A 17,748-nucleotide genomic window follows, 5' to 3' on the forward strand; every position below is an offset into this window, starting at 1 on the left:
AAATACAAATAAATATGTATTTTATATAAATAATAAGTCAGCCATGCGAATTTTAAATTAATAATATATTAAGAGTAAATAAAAACAGAAATAATAATTTGTAACAAATTAAATGTGTATAACTTCTTTAAAGAAGGATTTCTTTAGTAAATGGTCAAAAGGCATGTTACCATTAACAATACAGAACGGCAAAGGGAAATCCCGCCTCCTTCAATTTGGTAGGACCGATCTACTTCTTGTTTTGTATATCCATGACAGCGTTCGAGTTGGGATGACGTCTATTTTCTGAGACATGTGGTGGTGGTGGTCTTGCAGAGGTGACATACAGGCGGAGGCGACAGATGTAAATAGAATTACACTGTACTCTATGTATCCTCATCCTAGAGCAGCAACTTAAAACAGATTCTCAACTTCACGACAATATTAAAGTCTGCAAACCGGTATGTGTAAGACACAGTACTTTCGGCTGTATTAAGAGTGCAGTTCCCGGAATCGTATCTGTTATACGCGATTAACCCGGAAAACAAACCTTTTATATAACATATTATAACGCACTTTTAATGACTCATGGTACAGAATATATTACGATAACTTGTGGTAGAAACTTCGTTTTATTAAATAATATTAGCTGGTTGAACGTAGAATCTGGACGTACTAGTAATACGAAAATGCAATTTACATGTTTTTGATATGCCCCCATATTAACCCCAGTACTGTATACAACCTCTCCGATTATTTGCTTGTACCTAAATTGCATTGTACAGGGCCTGTCTTTTACACTTGCCATATGCACTAGTCTGCATGCACAATTTTAAACAATAGCAAAGTGAACCCTCTTTGACAAAGCAGTACCACCTCACTGTATGCGTTTCAGTGACAGACTGTGTGTCTTTTAGATGGCACAGTACTGAGCTGTTTTTCATTGTATGGGTCCATAAATTCTCTTTACCAGGAACATGCATCACATTCAGTATTCACACAACATAGCCTAACAGGCAACACACCTCTATCTAGGTGTAGATTTGCATTGGACTAACATCATGATCTGAAGCATGCACTGTTACTGCACAGATATAATTATGATGTTATAACCAGAATCATGTTAAGGTGGGATTTTGAAACAAAATCGTGTTTGACCGTTTTGGTTTCAAATCAGTAGATTCATGTTGTTCAATGTTATTTAAAATAACACTAACTGCATGTTCATCCCTTTTCTCGTTATTTTATATCTGTAGAACTAGAGAATGGCCCTGGCAGCCTGTTGCATGGTTTGTTGTAGAAGAATGAGCACTGCTGGCCCTGCTGAAAAAAGACCTACAATGTGGAAGTCTATCAGTGAGTAAAAACTTAAGTGTGAGGCACAATAGCCAGCTGATTTTATTTTGAATCCCTTATCCCCCAAAACAACACATCATTAATTTGCATATACATCCACACGAACCACAAGAAGTTGCATTTAAAATATAGTATGCATTAGTTACAATAGTTTATAGGTGGTCATTTACAACTTCAGGGGGATTTTTGTGGATTGAAGAGCATGTCATTGAAGTGAATCTTGTATAATTCAAGGACATGAAAACTGTTGTATTGCATGATAATTAATGATAATTTATGTGGTAGCTGGTTTTACAGACCCAAATTGACATTAATCTTGCCTGTCTCCAAGAATAATGCAAATCCAGGTCTGGAAAACCAGCCACTGATGTTCAACAGGCATTTTTTTGTTTGTTTGTCCGTAAAGGGACATGCTGTATATTGATTATTAAAACAAACTGAGTTTGTGAACTTATCTGAAAGAAAGTCGCAACATAATGGTTTGATTTCCTTTCACTTGTGTAGGGAAACTTGCGAAGATCACTGGATTGGTTGTTTTAGGGTAAGTATTCAGAAAAAGATAAGCTTACATACCAACACAGACCTTGGCAGCCTAGGACACCAGGGTTGTGTGATGTAAATGTAAATACTTCAAAGTGAAAATGAATCTGTTGCACTGTAATATTCCAAATGGTACCAAAAAGATCAATCTGTAAAACAGCCTATTACAAAATATGGCCTTCCAAGTGGTCAAGATAGTCCTCGAAATTAAATAATGGTTAGAAGTAAAGACTGGTGTGAACTTAGTGATTCCCACTTCCCAGTTACATATGTGCAAAAATTATTCATCCTGTTCTCAAGAGTTGCCATGCATCATATCATATAGCACAAAGCTACTGAATATGAAATGATTCATTGTTTTAGTTCTAATAAAGCTAGTTAAATAGTGTTAAATCACATGGCACAGTGGTAAAATTGTTTAGAGTTTATAAGAATACGTTAAAAGGTTAAAAAGTAATCCTGGATCTTGAAGGTAAAGTATACAGTATATGTTTTCAATTAAATATGTATCAGCATGATATAAAATTGTAAGAACAGTTTATCTGAAAATAAAAGTAGAATTGTTCAAAGCTAATGTAAATGCCCTTATTGTTTTTCTGTTAATTATTTTCTTTTCATTTTTTCACTTTTATTTTATCCAAACATCTGTGTTACAGTAATATAACCCAAGGTACCAGTAACACAGGGTATAAATTCACAGTACAGTTCTGTGGAAGGGGCAATAATTTCAAACAGATCAACGGCAAAATAATAAGGGACTTATTATAAGGGATTGATAATGTTGTCAGATTAAGTACTGGTATCATTGTTTCATTCATGCAATTGTTGATAGTAATTGGCAAACTGCAAACTCAATACTGGCATTCTAGATTATTGTAGAATACTACAGTAAGTGGTGTGACTTCATTTTTACTTTTCCTTCCAGAGGCTGTGTTTTTATTACTTACGAGGTGGCTGCACTAAACAAACGTGTGACCCTTGATACCCAAGCTACACTGCAAGAGAAGCTTAAGTCCTATATTTATCTGAACACCACCCCTTTCGAGGAAAAAGAGACCTTTGGTACGTTTTTTGTTTTTTTCTCTGTTTATTCTGCGTATGTCACAATTACATTTTTACCGATATCTTGAGAGCCAGTAAAGCAATTCTAGTTATGCTGACCTACTTTTAGGCAAGTTATGGGATCAGCTGTATAAACATGTGATATCTACAAAAAGGGTCATCAGTTGTATAAAGTTTAGAAATTCACAAAAAAGGCATGTTGAAAAAAACAAATGGCAAGTTGGATTAATATGTGGTTTACATACAGGTTATTGAGATTTATTTTCCTACCATATACATCCGACACGTATGTATTTATTTTATCTTTTTTTTAGTTGAAAATGAATGTACAGGGGAGTGCAGTCTCTTTGAGAGAATAGGGATTTTGAAAAGCAGACAATAATAAACCTGAAGCATCTTCTGTTCAATACTTATTAATAATTAAAGAAATTGTAGAAACGTGCCTTATTGTTAAGAGTACGATTTTGTCACAGAGGTCACGAAAATCGTGAATTTGAATAAAGTCCATGAAATCCAGAAAATGGATGTAAAAACACATTTGTTTAGGTGCTTCCTTTATTCCTATCAAAAATGCAGTATGTCATGCACTGAAAATACAAATCAGCGAGTGTCTGTAAATTGTTTGGTTGTGTATGCACGCCAGGAGCGCCCCCAGAAATATTTCACGTGGTACGCACAACTGAACCACACCGACATCCCATCTCATGCCGACAATGACTCTGCATCACCATGCTGTAAAGTGTTTCAGCCAATCAGAGTGCTGCATTTTTGTTCTGGCCTGAATTTCTCTTTCTAAAAATAAACGCAGCGCGCTGCCATTGAGACAGAACAGGAACTACAGTGACAGCCAAATAGTCCACAACAACAAGCTACAAATAAACTTGTTTGAAATACAGACTTAAACTAGGGGAAAGCTAGCTCACAAATCTTTTATGTTGGTTCCATTTCTAATCATTTTACTCTCAATCACTACAACTAATTATTATTCATCCCCTGAGCATGGTGTATAAACATAAACTTTTTTTTGTTACACGTGACAACACAGGCAGTTAAGAAAAAAACATCAGTAACAATAATAATAGTACTATAAGGAATAAACTCTCATGGCAAGATAATGACGAGAGCGAAGGTGGAGTATCCATGTCACCAGAAGCCGGAGATACAATTACTTTATTTGTTATAATTAGTTGTGGTCGTTTACAGTAGCTTGAAGAAGTAGACCATATGGCCATTTCCCATCCCTTGGTTTTTTTCTAATGCTTTTGTTTTGCCACTAAACTTTGTTTTGTTTTTGTGAAGTCTGTTTGGTTACCGTAGTAAATTGAACTTTCATATTTGTGCCACGTTAAGTATCTGTCTTTGCTTCCCAGTATACCGTAATGTTGTCGAGTTGCTGTACTAGTATTTGATGAATTTTCCTGTTTTCTCTATTTTCTCTCAGTTACGCTTTTTACTAAAAGTTTTTGTAAATTTATACTTCTCAATGTCTTTTTTCTTGTGGCAGCGTTTTCAACAAACACGTCTCTGTTTTCATCAGCAAGATTTTGAAATCTGGTCGTCATTTTCATTAACTGCCAGTTTCTGTGCTGTTGTGAAGCCAGTTTGGGTCTGGAAGTAACTTACCCTCTAATTTTAACACTGGGAGAGTACAGTGTATTTTCAGGGGGTAAAATGCAACATTACCTTGAAGTCATGAGTAATCTTAACCGCTGCATGCGAGTCCACACTTACGAAGACAACATTTTGCGACTCAGGTATGCACAGTGCATAACGTGCTTACGGCTGCGGGCGCTAATGATACATGCAGTGTTTACGAGTAGCTGTAGGTCAGATTTGTAGCTGAGCAAGCATGTAAATGGGTGACAGCTAAAATACAAAAAAATAGTGTGAGCTGTTTTCTGTAAAGACAGAAGAACAAATGCATCAGAGAACAGAAGTGGCTTTCTTTACAACAGAATTGTAAACTGTTTCAGAATTGTGGAAAATAAAGCCTAGTTCATACTTCTGTCGCAATTGAATGCGATACGTCAGGCGCGAACAGCTATGAAATATGCAAGCTTCACTATTTGCTGTACTCTAAAGTAACATTTAAACTTGTCAGTAGTCAAAAGCAATGGTCTTTATATTATTGGTTTTGGTGTACTATTTAAATGCTCTTGTGCATGTTGATGTAGCTAAAACTACATTATTTGGCGACTATTCTGTGAATTCTTTTTGCCGCACCTCACCCATGAAATGTACTCAGAATTACAGTACCAAAATCGTAGCATTACTTATTGTACACGGCTAAAGAGTGTAACTATAAATACATTATTTCATGAAAGTATTGTATAAAAACAGGTTCATTCCCAGGTATCACATACAAAATCAGGAAGGAACTGCACAGGGCAGTAAGAAGATTTTTGGAAACTTCTGCGAAAGTTCTTCACAGGCCCTTGGATGGTAAGCACTTGGAGAACGTTTTCTAGAGCTCAAGATGCAAAATGGCAGCCAGTGTTGGCTTTATACAAGTAATGTGAATAATGTGCTGAATATTAAGGAATTGACAATGGTGATGATGAACCGTAATTATTAGAGATCAGGTACAAGCAGCATGGCAGAACATAGGCAGTCTTGCCTAATTCTAGATTATTCTACATATAAACATAATTACTTGATGATTTCTTTTTTACTTAAAAAATACTGGTATGTATTACATACCCACGTCCCTGTCTTATCTTGACTGAAGATATTTTTTTCTATTAACAATTTTCTGCTGATAAAAAAGAAACCTACCACAAGCGGGAAAGTTACTTTTCAAGGCTCCTAAGATAAGTAAACATAATGATCTCCAAGTAAATCACCTTTTATTATTATTATTATTATTATTATTATTATTATTATTATTATTATTATTTTTTTTTATTTTTTTTTTTTTAAATTTTAATGGTTGCATGTCGATTTGGCAGAACACCTGATAAGCCTGGATGTGGACACTCATGAGTATGCACTCTGGCTCCTCCTGAAGAAATCCAAGGCGAAAGATAAAGAAACACGGCTGCAGGCTGTCCAGGAACTGGCAGAGATCTCTCACTGGCATGGTAAGGAACCAGGGAAGTTACATTGAAATTGTAAATAAATATAATTTAACCGGAAATCATACTGTTAACTTGACCCCCCCCCAAAAAAGAAAGTGAGTGGCAGGTACAATAAAATATTGATGTCAACCTTTGGACCTAGGAAGGTGAATGGGACGCTGGGTCCAACCCAATATTGTAGTGGTCCTATTCTGAAGGAAGTGCAAATGGAAAGGCATATTCTCAGAGAGGAAACAAATATATACAGTAAATGGTAGAAAACGAGCGAGAAACTACTCGGAACAACAATTGAGCTGCTCCTTCCCAAGTTGTTTCTCCCTAGTTGTATTCAGTTAGTTGTTTTATTCCTCTCAGAAAAATGTAGCTCCTGATTCCTTAGTCTAGCTATAAAAAAACTGACTGCAAACTTACTAACACTATGTAACATCTCAAATTTACACCAAGTATTCCCATTAGGCTTGTGGACAGGGTTCACGTTGTTGATGTGGTCTTTTTTTTTTCTTTTTTTTTTTTTTTCATTTTTGTGTTCCAGATTACCAATACAGGACCGTAGCTCAGGCCTGTGATCAGCGGACAGCAATTGGCTTGGCTCGATCCAAGGATGTTGATCTGCGATTCTTTTTGCCCCCATCTCAGTTACCCAAGGTGGATGATGTATGTAAAGCACACTAGTGTTCTTTAAAAATCATAAACCATTGTTGGAAATCAAAGTTTTATTGTATGTTTTCTTAATCCATTTATTGTGGATTAGGATAATTTATTATCTGAATGACTATTTTGATGTGTAATAAGTCATGCAATATCGAGACATTTCTGAGGGTCTCATTGCACTGATATCAATGACCACTATACATTACAATATAAAAGTACATTGTAAAATGATTGTAACACACTAAAAAAGAAACCAGTGATTCACAATAATAAAATATTCTGCGATTATCAAATGTGAATAATGTTATTGTAAATGTAAGTGAATGGTAATAGCAAGGTTTAAACACTTGGTTGCACATTACTTAGATACTGTTGTTTGTTCTGGTTTTATACAATTACAACAGCTTTATTCCTCTGAAAATGTTGTTGCATTAACACAAACTTTGAAAGCTTTTCTAGTTTCTTTTTCGTTTATTTTCTTAATGCTGCCGTTTTGTACTGGAGCCATCTCTTGCTAAATCTGTGTCTTTATTTTGTGTGTTTTTCCACTGTGTTGCTGTCTTTGAAAATATGTACAGTGCAGTTTTTTTTTTCATTTGACTCTTTCAGGACTTCTCCATAGAAGATAGACTGAGACAGTTGCTAGACTCTCTTCCCCAGTCTGAGGTGGATCAATGTGTGCAGTACTTCACTTCTCTTGCTTTGAGGGAAAGCAGTCAGTCCTTAGCAGCACAAAGGGTAATCATGAAGCTCTGATGCAGGTCTTTTTAGAGCAGCAAGGCCTTTTTGTATTTCTTCTTTTATCATGACAAATGTTTCTAGATATGGAAAAAGTGTTTCTGATAATCATTTATTTTGTGAAATCAAAGCAATAATTAAATAATTGCCTTCTGTTTATCAGTTGTGAATTACAGTGCATTTAGCCTGTGTAATTCGGTACAAAAGATGACAATATTTACTCATTGACTTAAACACAGAGTATTTTTTGCAAGAAATAATAATAAAAAAGAAATATCGTGTGCAAATTGAATCAGTTTTTTATAGCTAGACTCAGGAGCTCTATTGACTTTACATCATTTCCCACTTTTATGTCTGAAACAGATATTAGGCAACAACTAATTTGTTATTTTAAGGTCCAATAATGATCACACATTGAGCTGATCTCAGATTTAGGATCTTATTTTCAGTCTGGTTGTACCCAGTTTCACAGCTTCGGCACACTGTGGCGTGAGCCGATAGTGAATCTTGCCGGATGAGATACAACAGTATTTAGGTAGCTGTTTGGAATTGGATCCTCTCCCCTGTGCCTCTTCTTAAATGGTTCATCCACACTATTCATGGAATACACATTTAAAGAACATCTGACCTGAGACTGTTGTGTTTCTGTTTTAGGGTGGATTGTGGTGTTTTGGAGGAAATGGATTACCCTATGCACAGAGTTTAAGCTCCGTGCCTTCTGAGAAAGTGGAGTCATTCTGTTTGCAGGCATTGGTTCAGCACTCTAAGGTACCGGTATTACATTTCATATAAAGTAATAATGTCCTCTTAAAGACATTGTTCAGAAGTGTCTGCATATCTACATCTAAAGTTATTATATTGGTTCATTGTGGACAACTTCAAATCTCAGCTGATTTCCTGTTGAACCAATATCATTTCAGTAGTTCGGGACAAACACCAATCACAAAATGTTTTAGTACAAATATTTATTGTAGAGAATGCGGAGTATGCGATTTAACAGAAAAGTATGCTGTATATACACATTCATTTGGCATCAAACCTAACTTGGTTTGAGGGTTCGCTGCCTGGCCAACTGGACGAGGCTGAGACCCCCATTTGATAAAACATAAAAACTGTTAAGAAAGGAGGAGATGGGGAGGTGGTGGGTTACGATGAAATCAAAACACAACTGAGAGATAAGTGAAGCGGGTATTTATAGTGCTAACAATTTAAATTAGCTAATGTGTAAATTGAATGATTCAATTTGGTGATGCGGAGATTGGTGTCTGACCCTCCTCCCGAACTTTAATTATAAATTTCATAATATACTGAAATGTTATATCCACATTTAGAAAAGAGGAAACTAGCAAGTGATGGAAATATTTAAGACCTTTACTTTTCTTACACCAGCCTTTAGGCCACAGCTTACCCTAATCCAGCTTTAACATTTCACCATAAGGAACAGTGTTTTTTTTTGTTTTTTTTATAAAAAAAAAAAATAATAATAATAATAATGTTCAATTGTCTTTTTTTCTTTTTTCAGACTATTTAAAGGAGGAAATTTAGTATGGACAATGGTATTATTTTGTCGTACATTATGTGGTGATAAATGTTAAGTCTAGAGTGTTTGGTCTACCACATTAATATTTAATATTTAATATTAATTTACATAAATGATAAAATTATATTTTAATTATACTTTCTGGATATATTTCAAAGTTCTTAATAAAAATACTATAAATATGCTTTCAGTTATAAATTCAGGGTTCATTCAGAAGTGTTTGACCAGTGCATTCACAAACAAGATAAATAGGGACAGACTCAATTAAGAAAAACTCTGTAATAATTAAAATAATCTTCACAATATCAAGTTTCATTTAACCATGTATTTAAATAACAAAGTTATACCAGGATAAGAAATTATCAAAGGTTTAAAAAAACTACTGTATCAAGATAGTCCATAGTATCATTCGTTTTTCTGATAAATACCCAACAAGTTCTACTTAGTTTAAATCATCTAGATTATAGAAATCTTAGAAGTAATTTAAACAGTTAATTTGCACAGCATATTTGATAATGAAATGTCTTAAAATAAACTAAATAAATTTAAAAAAATGGTATTCTAAAGTTATTTAAGCGGGTTACATCAAGCATTTAACTTTTTTTTATTATTTAGTCGTTGCCAATTATTTTTATTATTTTTCTCCCAATTTGGAATGGCCAATTATTTTTTAGGCTCAGCTCACCACTACCACCCCTGCGCTGACTTGGGAGGGCGAAGACGAACACACGCTGTCCTCTGAAGCGTGTGCCGTCAGCCGACCGCTTTTTTTCACACTGCGGACTAACCATGCAACCACCCAAGAGCTACAGCGTCGGAGGACAGCGCAGCTCTCGGGCAGCTTACAGGCAAGCCCTCAGGCGCTTGGCCAGACTACAGGGGTCGCTGGTGCGCGGTGAGCCGAGGACACCCTGGCCGACCTAACCCTCCGTCCCACCGAGCGACGCTCGGCCAATTGTGTGCCGCCCCCTGGGAGCTCCCGTCCACGGTCGGCTGTGGAATAGCCTGGACTCAAACCAGCGATGTCCAGGCTATAGAGCGCATGCTGCACTCCACGTGGAGTACCTTTACCGGATGTGCCTCTCGGGAGCCCCCTAGACTTGATGTTTTGATGGGCAGTTTAGGGAGAGAGAGTGATATCTTTTATGTTGTCTGTTTGAATTTTTGTAGAATTTGAGAATAGGTGTGTGTCTCAGATTATTGTCTTTCAATTGGTCAACTCCCCTATTCATTCCATTGGTAAATTCTCAATCAGGTCATCTTATTGGTTGTTTTGAATGTAAGCAGATGACATCATAACTTCATCAGAAAGATAACTCCCATCTTTATTCTAACCAAAAGATTGTAAATCTTTACAAAATGCATTTAGTTAAATACTCTTTTGTGAAATAACTTTTCCTAAGTTATTCATGTTTACTTAATAATCAAATTTCTCTTTTCCTGATGTGATTTAACACAATGCAATACCAAAATAAATCATACAAGTCCCATAATTATCGTTCTAATGAATGAATTAGATTTTAATCCATTTCCTGAATGATAAATTGCATATTTTTTAGTGATTTAAGTAAGGCTTTTAATACACTACATTTTCTATGTTGGTAAATTCACAAGAATACTGTTTTTTTTAACAGTTAACATAATTCACCAGCGAAGCCAATGGTATTTTAATTACAAACTGAACCATTTCCATCGTCCATTAGATGGCAGTATTACTCTATTTTTGACCAGATTTCTTATTGAATATCCATTCAGTCACAATGTCTCCTAGATAGGAATTTATTGTCACAAGTGCGAAACGTTTTGTTTAAAGCGCAGTATTTAATCTGGTAAAGGTTTGAATTTGTTTAACAAAGTCGCATCTGATTGCTCTTCACAGCAGGAATCTTTTGTAAATCAGAAGAAAAACGAGTTCTTTCAATTTATAATCCACTTAAGTCTTGCATCCTTCCAAAGGTGTGATCTTCAAAGAATATCTGGAATCTAGGGGGTTAGAGCACTTAAAAACACAGGTAGTATTCTGGACTTTTAAAAGTTAGACTCATATATTGATAGGAATTGTATTAACAAGTATAAATAGTCTTCACATGTCCATGCAGCTACAATTCTGTTTTCAAGTTTCCTTTTTATTGTGCATATATTAAATGCGATTTAATATACAGGAGTGTGATCAATACTAACGTACAATAAACATTACTCTGGCTTTTATTTTTTTTGTATTACATTTGTTCTTGCCAATTTCTGAGTAGTTAACAATGCAAAAGCATTTGTGTCATGTGGGTATTTTCAATTACAGTTATTGTGTTTGACATACTGTAGACCTGCTGGCATTTTAGCACTTTGTTTTGTGATTCCACTGATATAAATAAGTGAAATCCAATGTGTGTGTGTATTTCTCTGTGTATTTATATGATATTAGAAGTTATCTTCTTTCTTATATTTTGTATCCAGTTTATTGCAGTGTGTTTCATCTACAGGAATATGCATGAAAAATACAGCACCCTGTTCTGTGAAAAGACTAACAGAAAACTTCACCACATTCGATTTTTTCTTTTTACTAATTACTGCAACTGGTGCACAAAAACTGTTGTTCCATTCCTATGTGAACATCGAAATACAAGTACTGGTAAATAAAATACATAAAGTTTGTCTTAGACTCTCCGAAATATTACTACTGGTACTCAGGGTCTTCAAATACTACTACTGGTCTTCGGCTCTCTTATAGTTTTTTTTCCAATACAATTATCCCTGCTTGCATTGACAGGTTCCCAGTCACTGTGAGGCAATTGTAGCAAACGGTGGTCTGCAACTCTTGCAGAGGGTATACCAACTCCGGAGTGATTCCCAGAAAATACAGAGGAACATTGTCCGCATCATAGGAAACATGGCCCTGTGTGAGAATTTACACACAGCGATAGTGCAATCAGGTACAGTAAGCCGCTCCTGTGAGTGGGTGTCATATGAAAGTAATAATTAAACAGACCCCACCAACAACAGTTTTATTTCCTTAATCCAGTTGTGTCACTTCACGTACTACTACACTTATTCCACACGCTGATCCAGTAGGGACATAGACCATGACAGCACAATTCTAAATCTGAGATTGCATCCTATTTTAAAAATAGATTGTAGCTAGAGTTTAGAATCATGCTCTGTTTTAAACGTTTTAATGAATAAAGGTTTTTTTGGCAGAATTGCTCCATTTTGATGTACAGTACACTGATAACTATTGTATTGTAGGAAATCTGGGTTTTTTTGTATCAAGGTGTTGTATGAAAACATATGGCGTGTTAATTTTGCTGGGCAGTACAGGGATTCAGTTAAAAATGTACTGCCAATGAAGTTGGGAATTCAGGTATGGAATTTTGTGATTTTATAATACTTGTTGTTTCTAAAACTTGCTGTGTTTGAAATGCTAATATCCAGGATGGATTTCTGTACTGGCGGAGTTAACAAAATCACCACACAATATCCAGGCCTCCCATGCAGCTAGAGCCTTGGCTAATTTGGACAGGGACGTGTTGCACGAGAAATATCATGATGGCGTGTACATTTTACACCCTCATTATCGTACTAGGTGAGACTGCATTCCTCCTTGTCGCCACTACATAATTAAACTGTTTGAAAAGGGTTAAAGCAGTTATATTAGTGACCCTTTCATTTGTGCTGTATAAAAAGTGAATAATCCTGTACTGCTATTGCATTGTGGATATACTGCAGTCGCATGACTTTCAACTTTTGCTTCTTCAAGCCAGCCAATTAAGGCAGATGTCCTCTTCATTCACGGTCTGCTGGGAGCAGCATTTAAGACGTGGCGGCAGCAGGACTCTGATCAAACACAAAATGGAAACGATGCCAGCGAAAAAGAGGACTACACTGAATGCTGGCCAAAGGTATTCCACTTAGTGACAGGAAGATCTTTGGAGTTAAAATGTGTGTTTTAGCTCTTTTACCTAAATTGTTGATTCAGCCCATACTGATGACATTTTTGTGATGATTGTTTTAGTGCTTGTGAAGGTGCTGGACAGATGCCACTGTAAAATTAAGTCTTTTTTATTATTTTTTTACCCAAACCAGTGGCAATGCAAGCAGTCTCACACAGCTCTGTCTATATGCATTATCCCTGCACCGAAGAGAGACCCTCCTGATGTGAAAGGGTAGTTCATTCGTCTGTATTCACATCTGATGGGTTGGCAGCTTTGATTTCCTCCGACCGGACACCTGTGCACATTTAGCTGCATTGTTCATTCAGATCTTATTTTATTTATGCTCCTTACAGGCTGTACTAACCCTGGGTGGCATCGAATTGGCTTTCTATTGTATTGCATAGTCAGTGGGGAAGTGACAGCCTGTACTCAGGGTCTTCATTTTCATCCTGATTTTAATTTAAACAGTTATCGTTACTAGCACGTGTTTAATCTGAGCAACCCTGATACTACTGTATATAAAGAAATATACCTCTGGGTTTAAAATGCATTTGAATACTGAGTGTTAAATATATGTCTGTCTATCTACATATTTAAATCCCCAGATTTACTTTACAATGTTTTTTTTTTTTTTTAACCATACAGAACAGGTGGGGCAAAAAATAGATTGTAGTTCTTCAGTTCAAACACCTTATGGTATACTGTTTTCCAGGCCTGTTTTTGGCATACATATTCCTCTTGCAGTATTTTGAATTGGCCGTTATACTTCACTCTGGCACAGGGAATTTTGATTACATTTTATTCATCATATTTCCGTTGGTGCTCTGATTTTACCCAAATTTATATCTGAGAGGATGACCAACATGCACAGGGTCCCTAAATCACCAGGGTGTTTAGAAAGCCAGTTGTGAATAATGAACTGTAACTGTAGTGAACCTGTTGAGTTAACTCTGGCAGCTGAGAAATAAAGACAAAGTATTGAATCAGAAGAGAATTGGAATGTCATCTGCCTTCTTGATCTCCTCTGTCTGTAGTGTGGAAAAAAGACACAGTTGTCACTTTGGTACAGTTGTATTTTTGAAGTATAATGTTTATCACTATGAGGGTTCTGTTTGTTTCTTGTTAGACATGGCTGGCTGAGGACTGTCCTAATCTGAGGGTCCTGTCTGTTGAGTACGACACTCATCTCAGTGACTGGAGAGCAAAGTGTCCTATTGAAAACCAAAGGTGCACAGCAAATCCAAACAAAAAAGTGTATTTGACAGTGAAATGTAGTCTTTACAAGAGGAAGACTGATATATAAAGTGTGTACTGTCTCCATTCAAAACAAAATGCTAGTCTAGTTTTATCACAAACGGCATATTGCAGAAACACATTGGGGTAGTATTATTTACAAAAGGCAAGAATGCTTCTGTAAATAATAATGTGAACATGAGATGATTTGTTTTTAAAGCAAATCATCCATATCAGTCATGTTCATTCATAATGAAATATGTGCCTTATAGAATTCTAGAATACTGTGCTGCAAATTCACCTATTTATTTATTTATTTATTTATTTATTTATTTTGTGCCAATAACTTACATTCTGTATGCGATGATCCGAATGGTAGCGTGTAAATATCAGTTTATATATAGCATATATCATTAAATATGAAGGGCTTCTGCTGCAGTAGATAATTTCTACTGAGGTGTGCCAAGAAGTTTTAGACTAGTATTTACTAGAGTCTGTGAACAGCTGTTACTTAGGCTTACTATATCAAATCAGAGTTGGGTTTCCAACCTTTCCACATCTTGAATATGTTGTGAACCTGTTGCAGATGTGAATGCACTGATCTCTCTATGTCCACTGCTTTATTCCAGGAAGTCTATGGCTTACAGGAGTCGTGAGCTACTCAATGCGATAAAGGCAGCTGGTGTTGGGGACAAGCCTTTAGTATGGGTAGCACATAGTATGGGAGGTAAGAGCAGTTTGGAATTGTTTTGCAAAGCAACTTTACTCTAATACTTTAATGAGACAAAAAAAACCCACAGCATACAGGTTTATTGTGTGTTTTCCCTTGTATTTTCATTTATTTGCTCTTTTAAAAATGTTTCCTTTTGTGTTTGGTGTGAACCTTGTTTTGTTTAATTTAGAATTCATGTCATTGTTTGGTTGAATGTTCATGTCTTTATTTTGAATGCACTGTATTTCTCTGATGCAGAAATATGTTTTCAATATAGCATTTCATTTCCATGGTACAATGGAATATAACAAATGAATGTTGTTTTATATCACCAAAACAAAAATCTAGTTTTCATGAACTGTAGTTTTATAGCTGCCTTGTGACAACACTTGTTTCTGATTCCTTGTTTGTTTACATAGCTTAATATAATGAACCAACATTGTTTGTGCGTATATTGTAAATGATCTTTATATTACAGGACTGCTTGTGAAAAAGATGCTCCAAGATGCCTCAAAGGACCCAAGTTTGCAGACTTTGATAAACAACACCAAAGGCATCATCTTTTACAGCGTTCCTCACCATGGCACCTTAATGGCAGAGTATTCGGTCAATGTTAGATATTTACTTTTTCCTTCTATAGAAGTTAAGGAACTCAGTAAAGGTAAGTTATGTGGTGAACTCCAGGTGACTATTCTGTTTAGCTTACTTGAGCTTTAATGGGTTAGTGCTTCTCACATGTGTCTGTGGATCTTCTACAGATTCTCCTGCGCTGCAAGAACTGAACGAGAGTTTTCTAAGCATGGCCAAAAAAAGGGAGTTCAAAGTGTTAAGCTTTGCAGAAACCTTGCCGACAACTATAGGCCCTATGATGAAGATGCATGTAGTGCCAGTGCTGTCTGCAGGTATGGTTTTATTTTTATTTTCTTGGGGGTTGTCAAGAAGATATTTTCAATGATACCTGGTTTAAACATTAAATTGGGTCATACAGGTCAATTCTATAATAATTTGCTTCATACAAACACAATTCCACTTCAGTGTGTAACTGATTGTGTAAGTGAAGAGCATGTTGTGTTTGAAATTGTGCCTCCAGAGACCTAAATAGCATGATAAGTGCCCTTATTGTACCATACATTTTAAGAAGAACCCTGAATAGGCTGTTGTCAAGCACAGGTGATTTTGCCTTAATAATAATAATTACAAAAAAAAATAGTAATCATAATGTGATGTGTTAATTTATGTCAGTATGTGCCCAGATTTAAAACAGGATGCCTGTATCAAGAGTATTTATTTTCGGATCCTGTGTTAACCTGCATTTAATGTTCTTTTATTTTGTATCAAATATTAGTAACGGAAATCATCTATTTATTGTTTCTTTTCAGATTTGGCATTTGGTGACCTAATTCAGGTAGAAGTCGATCATCTGAACATTTGTAAACCTGAGAACAAAGACTCCCTCCTCTACAAGCACAGTTTACAGTTCATCGTAGATGCACTGACAGACGTACTCAGCAACTAACAAATGCTTTACGCAAAAACATCCTATGTCCTGTTGTGTTTTTTTTTTGTTTGCACATGCACAGTGCCATTTTCTGTCTATTAAAAATCACTTTGTCACGCAGTAGGATAAGCAATATTAAATCAACCGACAGGTTTGTAACATGTTTCTTATGTACTGGAATATTTCAGTTTTACTACGGATGGGGATTCTGATAAAAACTCAAACAGGATTTAGCCATTATCTTCTGCTAGCCCCTTACAACTGTTTAGAGTTCTATCACAGCACGGCATTAAAGAGAACGGGCAGTTGTTCTACTGTTAGGTGGATTTGTTGTCAGAAGCAAGTGGTGTCAAATAGATGATTTATTCTTTACTGAAGCACTGAATATGCTTGCATTTGTTTCAGTTCATATTTATAAATACATACTTGATTGTGCATTTACATGGCCAGTAATATTCCACTAGTATTCGGAATACTGAGTAATCCAAATATATATTCCGCCGTGTAAACAGAATATTTGGAATATGAAGATGAATATTCCACCTCTGCATATTCAGAATATTGGAGGTGGTATATTCCACTAGTATGCGGAATACAAGTGGTCAAGTGGCAGGAATTAACAAGCCCAGGCGCCCAAATGTCATGTATTTAAGTGAAACGCATAAGAAACGCTAACCTTCCCATAATATTTTCTTTGACATACATTGCTTACTTAAACGATTTCCACTATCTTATTAGAAATGTATTGTTTAGTACTGATCTGTACATTCTACTTTGTCCCCAGCATTTGAATAATGCTGAGGACAACAGACATAGACATGTAATATAACCAATCCAAGTGAGGGGTTGCAGTCACGTGACCTTATGGCGGCTAATGCAAAATGTAATGTAGTTGCAACCACAGAGCACACTTCTTACCTCCCGTCACAGAAATTAGAAAGATATATTATGATGTGCCAGATACTTGGAATGTGTGACCCCTGTGTACCCCCCGGTATGCGAGCACGCTTTGACGTGATTTGACCAAGTTTCTTTTTTTCCTTTTAAGAAAACTTACTTACTGGTACATGTTAACAATTAAGAAAAATTACATTTTCAATAGTTTGTTACAAAATACAGTTCTGATATGAATTATATACAGTATTTATGTTGTTCGTATTAAACGTTTAACATCTTTCGTTAAATACTTACAATTAAAACAATGTATATCACCGACCCGCTTGATTGTGTTAAACTGTATTACAGTATACTGCAGTTTTGATAGACCAAGGCTGACTGAGAAATATGGCCGGGTTTGGTCTGTGGAAAAGGTGGCAACCCTATAAAGTCGTAAAACAGCTTAATGGTAAAAAACAGAGATGTGCAGAAGTGTTTAAAAAGATGGGGGAAAAAATCATGAAGGGGATTTGAGCGAACTAGATCAAGTTCGTCTTCGA

General features: G+C 35.8%; 1 protein-coding gene across 3 annotated transcripts; it reads left to right on the forward strand.

Moving 5' to 3' along the window:
• The first annotated feature begins 272 nt into the window (after positions 1–272).
• Positions 273–17,525, forward strand: serac1 (serine active site containing 1). Of its 3 annotated transcripts, none has more exons than XM_034018992.3 (17): positions 273–440; positions 1,236–1,335; positions 1,840–1,876; positions 2,801–2,937; positions 5,278–5,379; positions 5,886–6,017; positions 6,547–6,668; positions 7,275–7,403; positions 8,058–8,171; positions 11,708–11,870; positions 12,370–12,520; positions 12,695–12,836; positions 13,996–14,096; positions 14,732–14,829; positions 15,293–15,475; positions 15,573–15,716; positions 16,194–17,525. In XM_034018992.3, the coding sequence occupies exons 2-17, from the start codon at positions 1,245–1,247 to the stop codon at positions 16,328–16,330; spliced, it is 1,983 nt and encodes a 660-aa protein (XP_033874883.1). In that variant the 5' UTR covers positions 273–440; positions 1,236–1,244; the 3' UTR covers positions 16,331–17,525. The 3 variants fall into 3 exon arrangements, with proteins under 3 accessions (XP_033874883.1, XP_033874884.1, XP_058881168.1); XM_034018993.3 differs by having other exon boundaries at positions 5,290–5,379; XM_059025185.1 differs by having other exon boundaries at positions 273–343.
• The last annotated feature ends 223 nt before the right edge of the window (positions 17,526–17,748 follow it).

The sequence above is a fragment of the Acipenser ruthenus genome, chromosome 6 (genome assembly GCF_902713425.1).
Source record: "Acipenser ruthenus chromosome 6, fAciRut3.2 maternal haplotype, whole genome shotgun sequence".
Lineage (NCBI taxonomy): Eukaryota > Metazoa > Chordata > Actinopteri > Acipenseriformes > Acipenseridae > Acipenser > Acipenser ruthenus.

What these genes read in the sequence shown, in the direction of transcription:
- serac1 (XM_034018992.3), top strand. Translation starts at nt 1,245, where the DNA reads ATGGCCCTGGCAGCCTGTTGCATGGTTTGTTGTAGAAGAATGAGCACT. An exon ending in TCTTCACAGGCCCTTGGATG is followed by an intron (nt 5,380 to 5,885) that starts GTAAGCACTTGG and finishes TCGATTTGGCAG; the next exon opens with AACACCTGATAAGCCTGGAT. An exon ending in CACCCTCATTATCGTACTAG is followed by an intron (nt 12,521 to 12,694) that starts GTGAGACTGCAT and finishes TGCTTCTTCAAG; the next exon opens with CCAGCCAATTAAGGCAGATG.